At 53.7% G+C, this 20,616-nt stretch overlaps 1 protein-coding gene across 1 annotated transcript in view; it reads left to right on the top strand.

The window, feature by feature from the left end:
* Window positions 1-821: 821 nt before the first annotated feature.
* Window positions 822-20,616, top strand: part of SLC9A1 (solute carrier family 9 member A1) — a 31,515-nt gene continuing 11,720 nt past the window's right edge. The window contains exon 1 of the mRNA XM_014284587.3: window positions 822-1,278. Within this exon, the coding sequence (XP_014140062.3) occupies window positions 963-1,278 (316 nt within the window). The 5' untranslated portion in view covers window positions 822-962. The remainder of the gene's footprint in view (window positions 1,279-20,616) is intronic.

The raw sequence follows: 20,616 nt of genomic DNA on the forward strand, positions 1-20,616 counted from the left end.
CCCTCCATCTATGTGCACCCCTCCTTGCATTTCACCCCCCGCCCCGTGCCTCTTTGCATCCAACATTAGCACCCTGTGCCTCCATGCATATCCTCTTTGCCTTGCACCCCCTTGTCTCCTTGCACCCCATATTGCCTTGCACCTCTCTAAGGCTTGCACCCTCATCCACTGCTTGCCTCTGTGCATCCCCTTTATAGTTGGATCTCACCTTGCTGTAGCACACTCCCACTTCTCTGCTCCCCCCTTTGCACTGCACCCCCCGGCATCACACCCCATCTTGCATTGCATCCCCTCCTCCATGCAACCCCTTTGCCCTGCACCCCCTCTTCCACCAGGACCCCTAGCTCCCCCCTCTGCATCCCGCTTTGCAGGGCCCCCCCTCTTCCACCAGCACCCCTGCTCCCCCCTCTGCACCCCGCTTTGCAGGGCCCCCCCCACCAGCACCCCCAGCTCCACCCTGCACCCACCTTTGCAGAGCACCCCCTCTTCCACCAGCACCCCCAGCTCCCCGCTGCACCCCGCTTTGCAGGACACACCCCTCCACCAGCACCTCCAGCTCCCCCCTGCACCCAACTTCGCAGGGCACCCCCTCTTCCACCAGCACCCCCAGCTCCCCCCGCGCACCCCACTTTGCAGAGCCCGCCCCCTCCAGCAGCACCCCCGCTACCCCCTCTGCACCCCGCTTTGCAGCCCCCCCCAGCAGCATCCCCCTCCCCGCAGCGGCCCCGGGCCCCGCAGGCCGCCCCATCCTCCCCGGCCCCCCCGCCCGCCTCCCGCCGCCGCAGGCGCTGCCTCCGCCCCTGCCTCCTCCCCGCGGCCGCCCCGGCCGCTCGGTGGGATGAGCCCCGGCGCCGCGGCCGCCCCAGCTGCGCTCCGGCTGTCGGCGGGGCGGCTCCTGCCCCACGCCGCCGGCGGGCCCCGCCGCCCGCCCGAGCCCCCCCGCCGCCCCCCGCCCCGCCGCCATGGGCGCCGCGGCCCTGCGCGCCCTGCCCTGGGCCCTGCTGCTGCTGGGGCTGCAGGCCAACCCCGCGCTGGGCTCCGAGCCCCCGCAGGGCCAGCCGGCCCGGCTGCCGGAGGACCAGATCGGGGGCTTCACCCCCGCGCCGCCCCCCTCGGCCCAGGAGATCCTGCCGCTGAACAAGCAGCCGGCCAACGGCTCGGGCGAGGGGCACGCCAAGCCCCGCAAAGCCTTCCCCGTCCTGGGCATCGACTACACCCACGTCCGCATCCCCTTCGAGATCTCCCTCTGGATCCTCCTGGCCTGCCTCATGAAGCTGGGTATGTCGGCAGAGTGGCGGGGGGTCCTGGGGGGAGGGCACCCTGGAGGGACCTCCCAGCACCCCCGGGGAGGGACCCCGGCTTCATGGGGCAGGCACCCTGAGCATCCCAACGAGGGCCCTCTAGGCATCCCAGGGTGGGACCCCCTGGCTGAATGGGACGGGCAGCCCCCAGCATCCCAAGGAGGGTCCCCCAGGCATCCCAGGGAGGGATGCCCCCAAGCATCCCAGGGCAAATTCCCCTGCACATCCTACGCGACCCCCCAGGCACCCTCTCCCCACGACCTTGGATCTCCAGCATCAGCCTGGCAGGCAGGGCAGTGGCACCCCAGCCCCTTTGCTTGGCACGGGCTTGCTCATCTTGCTCTCCAGGAGCGGGGCTGAAGGTGCTCCCTGACCCCTGACCATCTCCTACTTGGACCAGGTTTGCTTTCCTCCCTTTGGCACTCAGGCAGCAGCAGGGAGGAAGCGTTTGGTTTGTTTCTTTGCTTCCTTTCTCAACCACAGATGCCTTTTGTAACCTTGGAAGAGTCACTTAAAAATCTAGTGCTTCAGCCTCCCCTTCCTCCCACTCCGCAGCAAACCAGGGTAGGCAGCTGCCTCTGCTGCAAAACGTGCTGAGGATTCCTGCATTAAAGATAACAGCATCGGAGCCAGGGGGCTGGGAAAAGTCACCCGTTACAATGACTCGCTCTGGGAAAGCATCAGTCACTGGGGTTGGTGACAAAGTGTTTTCCAAACTTCTGCAGCTGGATCAATACCAAGCGAATTACCCCAAAGCGTGTGATGTGATGTAACTGCTCCACACTCACTGGCACCAGCGTGCTGGACCCAGCCTCCAGCAGTGCAGAGGTCGAGCTGGACCCAGTCCTATTAGTGGCGATAAAGCCAAGAGGGCAGGTGAAATGTTTGCCTGTCCCTGCCTTAAAGTGGGTGACAGAAGGGAAGGGAGCTCTGTGTTCCTTCGTTTTGCTCCTCAGTTACCATCAGTGGTTTAATAATGCTAACAGGAGTGCTCCAGCTTGCTGATTGAAATCTTGCTTTGGGAGCTTTTTTAAGCTGGTGCCTGTTGGAGACCATGCCCTGGCCTGGCCTGGTGGGGTCCGAGACACCCCCAGGAGCTCAGATCCTCCCTGCCCAGCTTTTCCTAAAAATACCTCATCCCCTTCCCAGCCTGCTGTGAGCGTGCGTAGGCAGGTAAAGCCCCATTTTCACAATCCCTCCTGGGTGTTTTATTTACGTGTAGGCGCAGGACTGCAAACACTTCAGACCCAGAGGCTTCCTGCCTGTCTGGGAGACAAGTGGTTGGGGCAGAGTGGAACTAGGTGAGATCTGTGGGGTTTATCCTTTCCTGGCTTTGCCCAAAATGATCTAAGGCACGTTCAGCTAGAAGGTACCTTGCCATAGGAAACACAGCCAGGAAATCTCCTTTCCGAGGGCTTACCCAGTGCATGCTAAGCGACCTCTGCTAGCTGTTTGGGGCTATTGCACTGCGTTTTCAGTCCTGCCTCGGAGAGCAAAGAGTGATGAAATCAGAAGTATCTGTGCGGAAGCTGGTAAAGAAAGGAGGGGCTAACAGCATTGGCCTGCGGCCCTGCTTGGGGTGTGCTTTGAGAAACCACTGCTGGAAAGCACCAGAATGGGCAGCAGAAAGCGGCTCCCCAGGGACGTAAATGGTGGGGGGCACAGGGGCATCACTGCCCGCTGGCTGCCCCCCTCCCACAGGTACCCTTTGTCATCGGCACTGCACTGGGTTGCTGTGTGAAGCTGTTTCTGCCACCCTTGCCTGAAGTTAGGACTCATTTGTGCTGCAGGAAAAGTTATTTCTGGCGGTGAGCTGAGCACCGTCGGTTCTTACGTGTTAAAAGTATTATGCAAGACTGCGTGTTTAAGGGGTATATTTTAGGAGGAGCTGCCTTGCAAGTTTGGCAAGGGTCCTTTGGAGATGGCAGGTGCTCTGCAGAGCTCCAGGGATGCTGATTATGTCAAAATCCGTACCTTAGGCTACCTACACCTCTAACAGGGGCTTCAACAGCAAAGCAGTCCTGGGGCATCCTTCTCTTTGGCCTCCTCTCCAGGGTTTTGAAGGGGATAGCGTTGCTTGTTCATGTTGTCTTGGCACGTAGTTTCCAAGTTGCTGGTACAGCTGAATACTCAGGCTCCCTCTGTGCATGACCTGCAAAAATGTCTCACTGCTCGGTGTCTAAATACTGGCCCCGTCAATACCACCCTGGATCAGAGGATGTCATTCGGGAGCAGCAAAATATGCTTTTTTTCACCCAGGGATAGCTCTTACACAACCAGGCACCGCTGCAAGCGTGTGCAGTACAACCTGTGATGGCAAGATGAGGCATACACATCTCCAGGCTTCCTAACTGGAGAGGGTTTGGAGCATCCAGTTTCCATGTAGAGGGGAAGGGGGCTGATGAGCAGAACAGGAAATTGTGGCGCTTCCTCTCTCCCCACCTCTCCTGCTAGTGTGCATTTAATTGATGCATCACCATAACCCTGCAAAACTCTGTGGTGCAGGGGACAAACATCCTTTCTCCAAGAGGGGGAATTTGTGCAGCGTGGGCTGTGCATGACAGCTCAGTACCTCCTTACTGTCCTTCCCCGGCTTCTCCAGCTCTGGATGCCCCTTTTCTGGGTTAGGGCTGGGGATTGAGCCACATGTTGCTGCGAAACTGAGTCTTCAACCCTGTGAATGGCTTACGGGTGTCATCTGCTAGCATACTGCGGAGTGACCATGTAGAGGAACTCCGAAGTGGTTACAGAGCTCTTCTCCAGGCCAGGAGATGCAGCCTGACCCTGGTCCTGTTGTTCAGTTTCCCCTCGTCACTCTTGATGCTTTAAACAGCTTTTGAGGCTTAAATGAGTCCCGGCGTTGTCCCTTCCCTCTCCCCAGCAGCCCTAACTATGAATTTGGAGGATCAAAGGTGTGAGTTGAGCCCTTCCTCTCTTGATGTAGTTTTTGTAAAATGCCTCAAAGGATGTTGGTTCCTGGAGGATTTACCACCTGACAGGGGGTGGCTTTCTGGGACAGAGGGACTTGTCACCCCAGGGTGTCCTGTGGGTGTGGGCTGTTTCTGCTTTGTTAATCCTGGTAGAGAAGGGGAAGGCTGGTGCTGGCTGCTTTACTTAATACTCACGTGGTATTTTAAGACTGTGTAGGAGAAGAGGGGGTGAGGGATAGCCACAACCATGCCTTTCCAAAGCCCCACCAGCTGCATGCAGACCACATCTGGAGGTGGCTCAACTTTGCCAGTAAAAGTGGAGAAGGGTTTGCGGCTGAGGGTTGCAACCAGACTTTGTCTCAACCTGTTGCGTAGCTGCAGAAGGTCAGACCTTTGTAAAACAACCAAATCAGAAATCTTCTGTGCCTGTGTCCAAGGTTTTGCAAGGATATTGTAAGGGTTTCCTTTGCGCCATGCCCTGAGGAGCGGTAGGGAAGGGCTGGGGATTTCTCAGCACAAGAACCTGGTTTCCTGACTCTGCGGACTGACCTTTCGGCTCATGTGGCTCCGGGAGATGTTCAGTGGGATCCAGGTCCAACTGTAAACGCGTTTCCATTTCAGGGGAAGGAGTGACTCAGGAATGTAAATAGTGGGTTGTGGTTATCAGTCCCTTTGCTGGCTGTGTGGACACAGTGGTCCCTTTGCAGTCCCTTTGCTGAGGCCTGGTAGCCAGAGCTTTATTGCAAGCTGCCAGCTCTTATCCACCTTGGGGAAGAGTTGGGGTTACCTGTGTCTCCAAAGCACATCTCAGGCCTTACCTTCTGAAGTGGAAACGCACAGCAGTCATATTTCCATCCTGCATTAGGAGCTGCCTTTGATCGAAGCATGCCCTGTTGTCTGTCTGTGGGGCCGTCTGTCTGCACCAAATGGCTCTTCAGCATCTGAGAGCTTCCCAGCTTCTTTGGAGCATTCTGGCCATTCCAACTTGCAGCTCAAGCATGTAGTGGGATGTGGTGGGTTGACCTTGACTGGATGCCACATGCCCACCAAGCCACTCTGTCGCTCCCCTCCTGAGCAGGACAGGGGGTGAATAAAAACCTCATGGGTAGAGATTAAAGGCAGTTTAATAAAGCAAAAGCAAAGACCATGCATGGAAGCAAACCAAAAGATTTATTCTTACTTTCCATCAGCAGGCGATGTCCAGCCACTTCCTGGGAAGCAGGGCTTCAGTACGTGTAGCAGTTGCTCTGGAAGACAAACCTAGTAATAAATGCCCCCACCTCTTCTCCTTTCTCTCAGCTTTTATTGCTGAGCAGACATCATATGGTATGGCATATCACTGCGGTCAGTTTGGGTCAGCTTTCCTGACTATGTCCCCTCCCAGGATCTTGCTCATCCCCAACCTACTGGTAAGGGGGAAGTGTTGGAGAGACAGCCTTGATGCTGTGCGAGCACTGCTCAGCTGTAACCGAAACACTGGTGTGTTATCACCACCTTTCTAGCTACCAATACAAAGCACAGCACTATGAGAGCTGCTATGGGGAAAATTAACTCCATCTCAGCCAGACCCAATACACGGGGACTTGATTTCTTACATGTCCATGCCAGAGACTGCTCAGAGGGTCCCTGCAAGGCACTACTTCACGGCTGAGCTCTCCTACCCTGCTTTTGCTCATTGATGCGCGTTAAGACACTAGCTAGCTGCCTGATGCCGTACTCCGGTTGGGATTGGAGCCTGTAGCAATCACTGAGTCATTGCTCTGTCTCTTTGTCCTTCTTTCACAGCGCTCAGCTTTTTCATGTGTCTGGGTCAGGGAAGTTGTCTGAGGTGTTCCCCCTCCCTCCAGACCGTCTGACGGCAGCCAGCGCCAACCTGGTGCTTCCAGAAAAATCACCACCGTGTGATTGTGGGGCTGGTTGGTGGAAAGCAAGAGTCTGTGCTAAGCGAGCAGAAAGGGAGCCCAGAGCTGTGGGTGGCAGTGTGTTATGTGGGGACACATTGCTGCTTTGAGGGTTTTTTGGTGACACATCTCAGCCTGGTTTACCGGGCACCGGGCACTGGGTATCCTGGTGTCAGGCTCTGGAGTTCAGTGCTGCTCCTGCAGCAGTGCTTGCCTTTGGGCAGTACCGACTGTCCCCATCACTGCAGGTGTCTGGGGAGGAACAAGATTAAGGAAGTTCCCGGTGCCTGCGGGCTGGTGATAGGAGCTGGGAAGAGAAGAGCAAGACATGACAGATGCAAGTGGGGTTGTGGAGCCTCACAGAGGCTCTGGGCATGGCAGGGTGGCTTCTGTGCACAAAAGAACAGGGACAATTTTAAAATTGCCAGAGAAACATTTTTAGAGGCTGGTGACAGCTGGCTGGCAGCGAGGTTTGGGTGCTAAAAACTTGGGTGCTTGTCAAATGCTTTTAGCAGCCCCCATCCCTCCCCTGAAACAAGGGCTTTTGGAGGGGTCATCCCAGAGGTCCCTGTGAGTTGAGGGACTCAAGGGTTTGTTTGGGCAAGGGGTGATAAGCAGGGTCGGAAACGTGTTGTGGTGGCATAGGATGTGAGAAGTGGGTCTTGAGACCAGATGCAGCAGAAACACGCCAGAGCAAAGCCACCAGCATGGGGAGACCACTGCGGTGAGACTTGAAAGGCTTGTAAAGGGGATGGGAAAGATGTGTGTCACCCCAGCCTTCATCATCATGTTGGAAATACGTGTGTCTGACATACAGGATGGGCGTGCCAGAGGTTATCTCTGTTGCCCTTCTGCCACTGCAGCGTTGGCTTCTCTAGAGCACCAGGCAGGGCTGTGCTGGGCAGGCTTCGCTGGGGATGGCCGTCACAGAAGGGTTTGGGTTGGAAGGGCCCTTAAAGCCCAGCTAGTTCCACCCCCCTGCCCTGGGCAGGGGCACCTCCTGCTAGACCAGATTGCTCCAAGCCCCGTCCAACCTGGCTTTGAACACTGCCAGGGATGGGGCACCCACAGCTGCTCGGGGCAACCTGTCCAGCGCCTCATCACCCTCACAGTAAAGAATTTATCCCTAGTATCTCATCTAAATCTACCCTCTTCCAGCTTAAAGCCATTACCCCTTCTCCTATTGCTACATGCCCTTGTGAAAAGTCCCTCTCTGTCAGCAAAGCTTGGCTGGTGGGAAGGGCTTCCAGAGGTTTCATGGGCTGTTTCAGCTGGAACCATGGGACTGGTTGATGCGGATTCTGTTGCTGAGCCAGAGGGAAACGCTTGTCTTAAAACCTACCCGCTCACAAGTGGCAGCCCCAGCTTATTTCATGTGTGGGCTGCAGGTACCAAAGTGGCGTGTGGTTTGAGATCACCCCAGACATTTCCCCGTTTTCAGCTGGTGCCGCAAAAGTGTAAATTGCCATGATAATTTAAACAGTCTCTTCTAATGCAGACTTGTTGCGTTCCCACTTCCTTATTGGGGAATGATCCAAACGCGTGCTGTGGTTTCCCTTTCTCTCTGCTTTGCCATCTCAGAAGGAACAGCCATGGCATTTTTTTTCCCTCCCTGTTCTGCCCATTGCTGGTGTCTGAGCAAAAAACCATCCAAACTGTTCCCTCCATGGATCTGAGAAAACCGTTAGATTAATTAGGGCTGGAAGAGTGAAAGGTTCCTGCTGTGAAATACGGGATGGTTGATGGAGTGGGAAAAGCTGAACATGTCTGTCATCACAGCCCATGCCTCCCTGGTGAGCCTTAATGTCCATTAAAGCAGAATTACACTTGGTTTGCAGCCATGGCTTTGCTCCCTGCAGGGACCCTGTCACCCACAGCGGTGCCTGGTTCTGCTTTTTGGACCTTGAAGCCACTCAGCAACGGAAGCTGTTGTTTCATCCCATTTATTAATGAAGGTTTGGACACCTGATACTGGGGATGAGGGATGGGTTGGCTTCCTGCAGTGTCTGCAGGTGGAATTTGGGATGTGGGCATTGACTTGTTGAGTCCTGCAGCAGGTGGGTGCTGGCCTGACTTTTGGGGAGATGCCATGAAGTTGTCCTTCCCCTGAACCCTCCAACAGAGCTGCGGTGGTTTGTGGGGTGGGAGCAGAACGTGCTGATATTTGTCCTGTTTGGTTCATGTATTCTGTCCCAAATTGCCTAAGCACCCAGCCGTGGCTTATGCACGATACCCAGAGGTGCTGGCGTTCCCTTGGGAATTAGTGGGGTGGAGAACACGTCTTTTGTCTGCAATTAGTATGGCTAAATAGAGTCCTTCAGGGTTTGAGAATTATATGTGGGAGAAGGGGAAAATGGGTGGTGGTGGAGGGAAGGGGGGAGGGTCGTTCTTTGGGTTACAAGTGTGTAAACCTGTGGCACCGAGGGACTGGAGCCTCTCCTCTGCAGAAGACAGACAGACATCTCAATGGCATTTGTATAAACTAGAAGCTTGTTAGGCTTGCAAAAGAGTATTTCATTAGCATAACCCTTTCCCTTTTCCCTCATGCAAGTCCTGGGTTTTGGCTGCAGACTGCAGAGGTAGTGAAGGCTGTAGAGACTGTCCCTGCGTCGTGAAGGAGTTGGTCTTTGGCTGGAGCATCGTTGGAGCTGTGGGTACCGAGAGAGGAAACTTTAAAAGTAAACAATTATGAGGATGAATTACTGCAACTGCCTCGTAAACATTTGATTTTTTTTTTTTCCTCCTTTCGGTCCCCAAGGCTTAATTTGTTCAAATAAAAACTGATATCCATCCAGAACAGTCTGTGAAAACACAGCCTTGCTGAGCAGAGATGGAGCTGGGTTACACCTCTCCCCTGCGCTGGCTTTGCTGGCCTGCCTGGGTCGTCTTCAGTTTCTTCTTGCCCATCAGGGCTCAAAGCTGCTGGTGTAGGCTTGATAACGACCTCGGTGTTTTGAAATCTGGGCTGGCCGGCTTCAAAGGGAATAGCAGAGGAGCAGGGAAACTGTGGCAATGGTGTGACTTGAACCAAATATCGGTGCTTGGTCCTCTCACTTCACAGTGCCAACTGATGTACCCCCTTAGGCAAGCTGTGCGATTGCCATCTATTCTACATGGCGGTTTATATCTTGCTTATCTTTCTAATTTTCCAATGTCTTCCAGTTGTGTGTTAATTGAGGGATGGCTATCTTGTCATATTTTGTTCTTCTGCCTTTCCTCGGGCAGAACACATGTGTTTCTGCTTGAGAAGGAAGAAATGAAATTAAAAGTTTTACAGATGGGCATGCACACACACGTTGCTGTGTGTTTGTCAGAAAAGGCGAGATCAAAGATTGATCATTGCTTGGAGTGGAGTAGTGAGAATAAATTTGGTGGTGTGTCACCTTTGGTGATACGTCACCCCATAGCTTGGGGTTCCTTCCCAAGACAGCTTGACCCACCTGTGTGATGGATTTGATAGGGGCGGGACTGACCAAAGGCTCATTTAAGGTTGGGGTGATGTTTTGAGATCCCTGAGCGGAAGGTTGGAGAAGGCAAAGTACTTTTTGTAATTAGAAGAGAACAAACACGTTTCCTTGGGTTGCCCAAGGGTGACTCATAAACGTCATAGGATCAGTGGTCTTTGTCTCCAGAAAGTCGCAATACAATCAACCTCAAGGGACAGCTCTTAAATTCTGCTTAATAGAAGGTGCTGGTAGGGAAGTAATTCACCTCTATTTATCAAGCCTGCATGACACACATTTGCAGAAGCAGACTCCCTTTTGCAGCAGGTTTTTTTCAGTGCCTGGAATTATTCTGCATTTTGGAGTCATGACATGCGAAATCTTAATGATGGATTTGGAGAGAAGGCAGCTTCCCACCCTGCTGCTGGAGATTTTAGTAGCAGAAGTGCCACAGGCATAGATTTAAGCATGCACAGGCCATTAAAGAGAAGAGCTGGTGTATCCAGCCCTGCTAGTGCCTCAGTTTCCCTTGGGAGTGCTTTCCCATGGCAGCCTCCATCCCTGGGGGGTGCATTACTCTCTCTCTCTCTCTCCTGGGTGCTTTCTCTCCTGGAGTGCGAGCATCTGCTCCCAGGAGCTCTTCTGTTAGCTTGGCTGGGTGTGAAATAGCATCGCCTGCGTTCTGGCTGAGGGGGGATGCTGGAAGCCTGAAATGGCATCTGATGGGGATGGTTCTCCAGCTCCAGGCTCTCGCCATGCTGGGCTCAGCCAGTGGGGTAAGAGCGTGCTGGCAGCTCGTGCCGAAAGCTGGGGAAGAAGTGAAGGTGACTGCGTTGGCTCTCAAGTCACCTCCGGCGTGTGCTGAGTGGTGGGTGTTGCTTTGTCTGGTTTGCAAAGCCCGGTAGTAATCAGTGATAATTGCAATTACCTCCTCCCTCCTGTCAGAGTGGAGACCAACAGGTTATTTCCTGAAAAGCTTTTGTTTGTCTTTCCTGCCCGTGTTCCCGGTAGGAAATCTGCCCTTCCTGGGAAGGGCGATTGGCATTGCTCTGCCTGCGGAGTTTGTCTGTGGTCACCTTGGGCTGGCTCAGCTTTAACTCTTCCTGAGGCTTCAAGGGCCAGCAGGAACCATGCATTAAATGTGTTGCCATGTGCTTGAGAGCCAGGAGTTGAGAGAGCAACAGGAGCCTTATTTTGGGTGACCAGGTGCCATCTCTTCACATTGCCTTGGGTACCTTCTGCTCCAGAGCAATTCAATATCTGCATTAAGCAGCATGGAGTTTCGCTTTGCACCGTGCAGAAAGTAACTGGGAGGATTTTAGTATAGAAATCTCCCAGCTTGAGGCAGACATGCCGCACTGACCCCTCCTAGCCTAGCTATCCGTGGCATCCAGTGTCACAGCTGAAGCAATCTGGGAAGAGCGTGGCTGGGAGTTATGTTTAGCTCCTGGCCCCTTTCCCTGGAGCTGGAGCAATTTTTCTAGACCTTCTCTTATTAGGCCTCCTCAAAATGCTCAAGTCCAGCTGCTGTCTCTGTTCTGATACTTTTGAAGGATCTGAACCTAGATGGGGATGCTGTTGTCCTATAGAAGACTTGGTTTTCCAGGGTAAATGGCCTGTGCCAGGAAGAGCCCAGCTTTACTGGCTTGGCTGTGGGATGCACCCATCCAGAGATGATGGAAAAAAGTCTAAATGAGTCTTGGAGCAGCAACAGCAGAAATTTGCGTGGCAGTTTGTCCCCATGTGCTTCTGTACCTGCATGCCCAGCTCCTGCTGAGTGAATGTCACAAGCTGGTAAATATTCATGTGGTCCCACCTTAGAAAAACTGTGCATGGAGCATGCCTGAAGGCTTTAAACAGGTTTGCTAATCATAACCTGTGGTTTGGGAGTGGCCTTGTAATGTGCCAGTTAGAGGAATGTAGTCAGCGGGGATCGAGGTCACTAGAGTACCCGCAAGTCACCGGAGACTTTTAATAGCCAGGTTGGCACGTAGCGCCTAACCCTTGACTGGTTTCTCCAAGCTCCTTCAGAGGAGAACCTTGGGTTTTGCAGCATTTTGTCATGGGGCAGCTCTGGAGCTGGAGAGAGGTGGAGGAGAGCTGCTTTGCTCACAGCTGTGCACAGCTGGATCTGGAAGAGGTTTCTTCAAGATGTGATTGGGACCAAACCTTGAAGTGTCCCATGCCACCACTGCTTGCTCCAGCAGCATCTCCATTTGGCTCCATGTTTTCCTCCCTACTTGAAATGCTGTAGCTGTTGGGTGACAGTCCAAGGTGCCAAAGGTTTATCAGTCTTTAATAGCAATTAGGTCTTTCTTAATATCTGCATTTCTTGCAGAGTGTCCTTGGCTTTTCTTCTGGCTTGAAGGAGAAGCATTATCTAAACATAGGACTGGAAATTGGGAGCTGCTGATTCTCACACCAGCTCTCACACCATTCACTTGGGGACTTGGGCAAGTCCATTTGATGTCTTATGTCTCTCATTTCCTTTTTACAGCTGGGAGGAAATTAATACCAGCTCTACAAAAGACTCCCAATTGATCTGTTAATTTCTTGTGAGTGCTTCAGAGATAAAATGAGGGTACGTGCTTTTGCTGCATCGGCTCTCCCTGCTGTTGGAAAAAAAAAATACTCAAGTGTTTCTACTAAATGCCCCTGTCTGTGGATTGCCGTCACGGCACGTTATGGTAGCATATGGGCACCTTCTTTTCCCGGGAGGCAGATGCTGTCCTCCCTGTCCTCCCCGTAGCGTTCCACAGCGCTCTCTCAACCCAGCCAAGGTGCCACTGGGCAAGGGACAGGCTGTGGTCCATCCCAGCCTGGTCAGAGCAGGATATTGGTCCCAAAAGCCTGCTGTTGTGATGATCATCTCCCACAGTGTGAACCCTCGGGGACATCTGCCTGCGTGGATGCTCCCTGTGAGCTGCCAAGAGCCTGCCCCTGTGCTGCTGCTTTCTGAAAAATGGGCTTTTTAGGGCTGGCCTGCAAGTCACCAGCTGAATCAGGGGCAGGTGAATCAGGGAGGCAGGGAACATTCCTGCCCTGCCCTGCCCTGCCCTGCTGTGAGGACAGCTGCAACCTGGCACTTCTCTGCCAGTTTTAGGGAAGTTTTCTGGGAGGTTTTCCTGGACACGGGTCTCCCCCAAACGTGGCTCTTGCAGTGGGTGCCCCAGGTCAGGGCCAGCTCTGTAGGGAGGTCTTGGCTGGACTGGAACCCTGGGCAGGCTGGTTTCTAAACCTAAGCCTAACTGAAAGCTAAGCCTAAGGCAAATGGAAACGTAAGTTGGAGCGGTGCAGATGGGGAGCAGGGCGAGTCTCTTTCCCACTGATGCCAGCGCCCAAATTAAGAGTTTGCTGCAAGCTGCTCCACGCAGCACAGCAGAGCCAACTGTTTAGTTTGGGTTGATCTTGATTAATTAGTGTATCTTATAGAGTTGGGGGGGAGGAGGGGGAGAATTAGGCAGCACTCAGGCTGTCGCTGGCTCGCTTGGCTGACCAGACCTTCTGGGTCAGGGCAGCAAGGTTTAATTGGGAGGAATTGCTGCTGGCTGTTTGGCGCTTGTCTGCAAAGTTGCAGGCTCAGCGGCATGAACATTTGCTGTCTGGTTTGCAGAGCTGCAGGGAAAAGCTAACCAACCACCCGGCGTGGGTGTTGGACCATGCAAAGGTTTTGGTGGGCTTCCATGAGCTGTCCCATACTGGGTGCTTGGGAAGGGAGAGGGACACAGCCCCTTTGGATAGGGGAATAGCTGACCAGGCAAACTGCAAATGAAGGAGCAGCACCCCCTTCCCCAGCTTTGTGCTGGAGGGGTGAGTTGTGCTGAGCCTGGATTGGGCCCCAAGGAAGAGATCTGTCCGTGTTATCGTTGAACTTCTCTTGGGCTGCGTAAACAGCTTGTTTATAAGTGTAAACAGCGGCTTTCTGCAAGGGGGGTCCGCCCATCCTGGCAGGCTGATATCCAGGGTGCCTGCAGATGATTCACAGCACTCCTGCGCGTCGGGGATTGTTGCATCCTCCTCCCGCTTTGCAGCACTGCAGCACTGCCATCAACGTCCCGCGACACCTGCGTTTCACTTGGCTGCAGCGCAGCATCCTCCTCCCCTGCGACCTTCCAGCAGGGCTTTGGGTGCAGAAAATGAGCTTTCCCTTACCAAGGGGAGCGTTTTGCTTCTGGGGGGGTGTCAGGGCAGTTAGGCAGCTGGGCTCATCTGCATGCAGCTCATGACTCCAGTTGCTGCAGGATGCAGCGACGCCTTTGGTTGTGTTCCCCAGGCTGCTTATCTTTTTGGGACCTTTCTGCATCTCTGAATCCAGCCCTACACAAAAGGGGTAACGTTGTGCTTTCCTAGTAGTGCCATCATCATCCTTGGGTATTTCTCTGCTGACGTTGGCCGTGGCTGGGAGGGGCTGCGTTGACAGGGTGTGAAGTTTGGCACCCCTGCATCCCTGTGGAGCCAGGCAATGCCTGCCACGGCTGGTACAGCCCTCTGTGGAGCTAGCAGCCCTGGGGGGTGCTGAGCAGGTGGAAGGCAGGGCCCTGGCACAATGGTGAGGATTAGAGGCACATTCCTACATGACGGTTGCTGGTTGCTGCCGGCACTGAGGTACCAGAAGAGGCTTTGCCCTTGCCCTGCCGTGACTACGGCTGTCTGCACAGGGGCTTGCGGGCAGCACAGCTCGGCGAGCGGTACCCACCTACTCACCCTCCCCTCCTGGCTGTAATGGCAGGTTTGACAGCATGCCGGACCCATTCCCATTATCACCAGTCCCCATGACTGTTTCTTATCCTAGCAGTTAAAATGTGTGAAACGGCTTTAAATAAATGCTCTCTGAAAGGCTCCAGGTGTGAAACAGCACAGCCTTGTACGCAGACCAGCTCTGAACTGTCTTCTCCTTGGCCCCTTGACCTTGCAGAGTGCCAGACCAGCATCGCTCCTGCTGATGTCCTGGCATCCATCCCTCATGTGCGCGGGGTGTGGGGAGCTGTCAGCATCCTCCTGAGGAGGAAGGCTCTGGCTGCAGCTTATTCTCTGTTTATCCTATTCTGGGGTATGGGCTTTGCTTCCCAAAGGTCCCCAGGGGACAGTGAGATCTGGGAAAGGCAAGTGCATGTCTGCTTTCTGCAGCTGCCTCAGGGGTGCAGGGTGTAGACTTGTCTCCCCTCCCATCAGAAGATTTACTTGGTGCCTGCCAGGGGAACTGGCTGCAAACTGCTGCTGCAGGAGAATGGTGCAACTGGGAAACTGTCAGGCATCGCAGCCCTGCTGCAACCCCCTCACCAGCCTCTCCTGGCAATAGAGATGCCAAGAAGCCATCTGCCCTTTGCATGGGATGAAGGGCTCTTCCCTGACACTGCGATGCTGCACTAACAGGGTTACCTGCTTTTGTTAATGTGCCTGTACTTTAAGAGCTTGACCAAGCTGGTTTGCACGAGTCCTTGCAAGGTCTGCAAGGGCCAGGCCAGTGCAAGTTATCGGTTGCCTTGCCTGACTGGCTAAGCTGCAGCGCGGCTGTTGAATGCTGGTACCTGATGTCTGCTTTTTGTTCTGTAGCTTTCACGTTTTGACTCATTTGTGGGCTGGCCCGATGCTATCAACACTGTTATCTTCTGCAAAGCAGGCAGGGTCCAGGCAGGTCACCTTCTCATGCAGGCTTGCCTCGCTGTAGGCGTTAGGGCTGAATACATGAGATTGAGTGAGCTAGAGGCTGTACCAGGCGGCTCCCGGTCTCCTATCACAGGAAACTCTTTCCATTTGCCCCCAGTTTGTTTGCAGTATGGGGGGAAGAGAGGGAAAACAAGGAGCAATTCAGCAGCTGCAAGGTGGGACCCAGCTGTTTAAGCAAAGTCTGTAGGCAAAGGGGATGGTAATGTCGCACCGAGAGAAAATAAACCCGTACCTTCGGCAACTAGCAACGGATCTTAATGGCTATTGACTGCAGCGACGTGACTTGTAGGGGTGTTGTGTGCAATCCAGCTCAGAACTGAGGTCTGGGAGTTGGTCACGATCGCAGCCAGGCAGTGCTGGGAACCTTGCCTTAGGTGGACAGACCTTGTGGGGACCCAGGGATGCTCGTGGATTTTAACCCGAGTCCTGAGCATCAGGCTGGTTACAGCCCCCTGCCCCTGGGTGGCTGTGGTGCAGAAGAGTGATCCCCGAAATTAGAGCTGGATGTCTTACTTTTCCCTTCCTTCCCTGTGCTTGCTTTGCACACCAAGCCCAGAGCAAGGTTTGGGTGAATGCCGGCTGTGCGGCCCGTGTGGTATCTGCATTAACTCAGTGAGTCACAAAAAGCAGTATAAATTAATTACCTTCCTGGTTCTTGGCTTTTCTTCGTAATTAGCGGCACGAAAATAATGAGGCTTGAATGAAACATTTGGTTTGATCTGGAGGAAATTGTTTTGCTTAAGAGCTCTTTCTGTACCTGTATCTTTAAAAAAAATCCACCAAATTCTAACCAGAAAATGTCATTTTGGGGTAAAAAATCAAAGCTTTTCCATTTTGGACATTGAGGCTGCTGGATGCTTCTCTAAAGGTTGCCCCAACTAACTCAAATTACTGAAATCAGTCCGAAGAGAGCTGCGGGAGAGCACTCGGGAGACCTGGACCTGCATTAAAACCCTGCCTGCTCTGTGGTAAAGCAGAAAAGAGTTTGATGAAGCCAAAGGTGCGGCAGGGCCCCACACGTGCTGTCCCAGTGGAGCGGCTGCTGGAGCGAGCTGCGTTTGGGCTCGGTAGGGCTGGAGGTTCAGGGCAGGTGGTGACGTTGGAGCTTGTGAGACGCAATGGATGTAATTTAAGTATCGTGGTTTTACCACCGCCCCTTGCAGGGTGACATGAGCCATGGCCTCGCTCTATTTTTAGGTGTAAATCACCAGCTATTTAATTCCTTTCTAGCAAGTTCAATTTTCATCCCCTTCCCTCGAGACTTCCCCATTACATCTGCTACCTGTGCCAGTGCTGGGTGCAGGCAGCTCTCCTGCACGCCCTTCCCCAGGCTTCTCACTCCCTGTCTTTGCAGGCAGGTCGATGGATTTGGCTCCGTTTTACAAGGGAGACTGCACAGCAGGGCTGAGACGTGCTTCGAGCCACTATGAGACATCCCACAAGGGTTGTGCTGGAGGCCACCAGCAATGGGCAAAGCCTGGCTGATCTTTGGGCAGCTGCAGAAGTGGCTGATGGTCAGGCAGGGAAAGAGAGAAATCTAGCACCTTTTTTAGGAGGAAGGGGGATAAATGGAGAGAAGCTGTAGCCAAAATTTGGGAGCCTGAGATAGATCTTCCCCTGGGAGCTGGTTGCAAAACATTCTGTTCCTGCGTCACCATCCTTACAGAGCTTTAACCCTGCTGGGGCTTAGCGCCACATCCTTGACCCTCTACCACCCCAAAACGCAGAGCATGAAAGCCAGGTCACAGTGGTCTCAGTGCTTTGCAGACCCTGGAGCCCAGTCCCAGCCCTCCTCCTTGCCCCACTGTTTCTGGTAAGCAGAGAAAGAAGGGGGTGGTGCTGGGTAACGGCTTTGCAGATGACTAGTCCCCACGGCTGGTGACACATCAGTGACTTTGTAGCTCATCCACCAAAGCATCCATGTGTCAGGGTTCTCCGTGGTCCCTGTGTCACACGGGAGCATGGGAGGGTGTCCACACCTGCCCACATCCCTTGCCACCAGGTCGGTGGGTTTGCTGATGACACAGGGCTGCTGCATCTCTGTATGGCCCACCTGGACCCTGCCAGACTGGTATCCTAAAGGGTTAAAGTGGCCTTTGGAGGGGCCCTGGTGCAGCTGAGATAGCACGTTTCCTTCAGCCAGTGCTCTCTGCAGTGTCCTTCAGAAGGGCAGCCCTTCTGAGCATGCCTGCTCCCCCTCGCCACCTCCTTCCCGGACCCTGTGCCTTCTCCCAGGGCTTTTCCAGCACGGCAGCATGCTATGCACCCAAGCCACGCAGCTGCTCAGTCCTACCCTGCAGCCCAAACAAGCACCCGTGGGTCTCTAGGGCTGCAACGAGCATCACCCAGGGGGCTTACTAACCCCCCCACCTACCTCCTTTCAGAAAAAATCATCCAGGGGGTGGAAGAGCTATCTAATCCCTGGTTAATAATTGTGTAATTTCTCTCTCGGGGCTGCCGCCTGCCTGCTGGAGCCTGCAGCTGCTCTAATAAACTTGTGAAGCCTGGGAGGATGGGGCGTTTTTGTAACCGTTCTCGTTTCTTGTGCCTCCTCTTAGCTAACAGGCTCTTCCTGGAAGCAGCCTGGCTTTCCTGCAATGTTCCCCATGCGTGGGCGCTTGGGAAGCCAGGGTGAAGCTGCAGGAGCATCCCGCTTAACCGTAAACGTGCCAAGCCCTTCCAGCCACACCACGTGCTCCCCTCCCTCCTTCCTCTCCCTGTTTACCAGGCTCCAGCTCAAACACCAAGTGTGTTTTCTTCCTTCTTCCTTCATATTTCTTTTACTCCTGTGAAAGGAGGGGATGTTAACCCCAGCCAAATTCAGCCTGCAGCTTTGGGAGGATGTGATGGCTGGTGGCAATCCCAGCTGTGGGGACTGGCTCGTGGGGACCAGTGCATGGCAGCTCTGAGGCCTGGGGGTTCCCGTAGTCCCCAGGGCTGACACTACCTTATGGTGCAAGTTACCTCCAGCATTGACATTATATATATATTTTTATATAGGTATATATAAACAATATTTTAAATTTTTTAATATTTTATTATTATTATTACCTCTTAACACCAGTATTTTTCAGGGCCATGGGGATTGCAAGGACTCTTACAGCTCCAAATCCAGCAATGTCCCCAGAGTGGGAGATATAGCTGTCTCCCAGACCTGGCCTGGAGCAGGGAAATGCGTGAAGGTTTTGCCTCCTTTCTTCCATCATGTGTTCTTTTGAAGTGTTTGATTAAAACGTTTCTTCCACACTGCTTTGAGAGAGGTCTTTAAAATTAGGGGAGTGCTGCCAGAGCTCTGACTAAGCCTGACTTTGGTCCCATGCCATATGGAGCTGTATTGCAGCGACCAAAGTGATGGGAAGGGAAAGAAGTCCTGCATGGGTGGGACAGGCAAATGCCATCGGGCGGGGAGGGAGGGGACCATATAGATGCTGTAGGACACAGAGCCTGTGGTCCTCAGAGCTTTCTGTTGTGGGATGAGACTGGGCTGAGCAAAGGGGAATGTTCCTTGCTCCCTTTTGCAGTAGGTTCCCAGTACTGGAGCCACCTCAAGAGCTGCTGTTGGTTTGAGAGCTACAAATCATCCCCTTCTGGCCTTGAGGAAGGGTTTCCAAATTGCTGTGAGCAGCTCGGGGCATGTAGATCACCTCTACTTTATCTGCAGCGCAGGAAGCATCGCCTCAGGCAAATGCTGCTGTGGGGACCCAGCTCATTTTGCCAGCAGCTGTCCCCCGGGGTGGGTGTGCTGGGTGTGGGTTGGGTGCCCAGCACCCTGCCCTCCATGTTTCTTTCCTCCTTATCCCTTCAGGCTCTTCCCACCCAGGCTGAGAATGGAAATAGATCAGATATGGTGGCTTTTGAGTCATTAAGCAGTGAAGGAGCAAATGCTGCTGGATGGAGCTTATGTAACGCCAGGCACAGCATCCGGCCCATGCGCCAGGGCTGCGGTAACCCAGATACAGCCGAGGAAGGAAAAAACCACACGTAGGTCAGAGTCTTTCCCAAGCTGTTTGGTTGGGAGTAAATATTTACATGGCACTGCATCTGATAGCAGCCAGGGCCTTGAGAAGAGCAGCCTGGCTCCCCCTTGGTAGGGTGGGAACAAACCTTTCGCAGCTGAAATGGGAACCCTTGTGTTTGCTGGGGTAAGGATCGGGCCTTGCAAAATCTGGAGACTGAACATGGCTCGCAGTGCTGGGGCCGTGCTCGGGTGTCTTCGTTCAGCTTCCACAGCCTCCAAAATACAAGCTTGTTTTATGGACAAGGGGGAGAAATAATCTGCCTTGCTGCACAATCCAACAGACACCGGTGGTTCTTGCACCGCTGAAGTTAGTGGAGGAAAATTCCTGGTGGCCTGCACTTGGGTAGAAATGGCCCTGTGCAAATGTGCTGACACCAAAATGAAGGCAACTGGTGATCAGAAACTGCAGAGTAAAATTTTGCAGCACAGGCATCACCTTGCAACAGCTTTCCTTGTCCAAAATGCCTTTAATTTGGAGAATGATGATTTCCCCTTGTCCTTCAAGTGCTTAGGCTGCGGCTAAAATTGGAAAGCCGGTCCCCAGCTCCTTTCTGCCCTAACCCAGGGAAGAGCTGACCACCAGTGGAGAGCGATCCCCATGGTCGCTTTGCTGGGCACATGCAAGCCATGGTGCGTGATGTGGACGAGAAGCTGTTTTAATGGGAACTATTAACTTCTGGATTTCCTTTTCCTTGTTTGCTCAAGCTCTTGGGGTTGATGTTTACTCAACTTGTCTTGCTTTTAATAGTTTCGGTGGTGGTTGATGCTGTTGATAGGGGAACTGCTCTCATGGAGATTGTTTTCCAAGGGAAGAAACTTGGGTGACTGTGTATGCCCCATGCTGGTGATTTGGGGGTTGTGGGTCACTCTCAGGGAAGTGGGGTCTCAAGGGGCTTCCCCCCTGGTGGCATTCAGGAAAACCAGCTGAAACCCAGTGGGTGTTTCTCCATGGGAAAAGCTGCTCCATGTGCTTGCCTGTCCACTCCTGCACATCTCTGCTTGTCCTCCAGACATGGATGTGCCAGAGACCAGCTGCCTCATCCCCTCTGCTTCCACATCATTTGTTTATTCAGGGTGTGCAGGCAGCAGCGTGCTGGGAGACTCGTACGCCTGGTGCAGGCACTGCCTCTCAGTGACTGCTCCTTGCTTCTTAGGGAAGCGCTTCCCGTGCGGCTGGTGCAGCCCTCCCAACCAGAGGGACCTCTCAGGTGCTGTTTCCTGCCCTTCTGCTGCAGCAAGAAGTCCTTGCTGCTTAACAGAGGAAAACGAAGGAGCGCTGGGGGTCTTGCTGTGCCCCCCATGCCTCCTGGCTCATCCTGGGTTTGTGCAGGCGGCAGAGGATTTGCAGCAACCACT

Source organism: Falco cherrug, chromosome 3 (assembly GCF_023634085.1).
Source record: "Falco cherrug isolate bFalChe1 chromosome 3, bFalChe1.pri, whole genome shotgun sequence".
NCBI classification, from domain to species: domain Eukaryota; kingdom Metazoa; phylum Chordata; class Aves; order Falconiformes; family Falconidae; genus Falco; species Falco cherrug.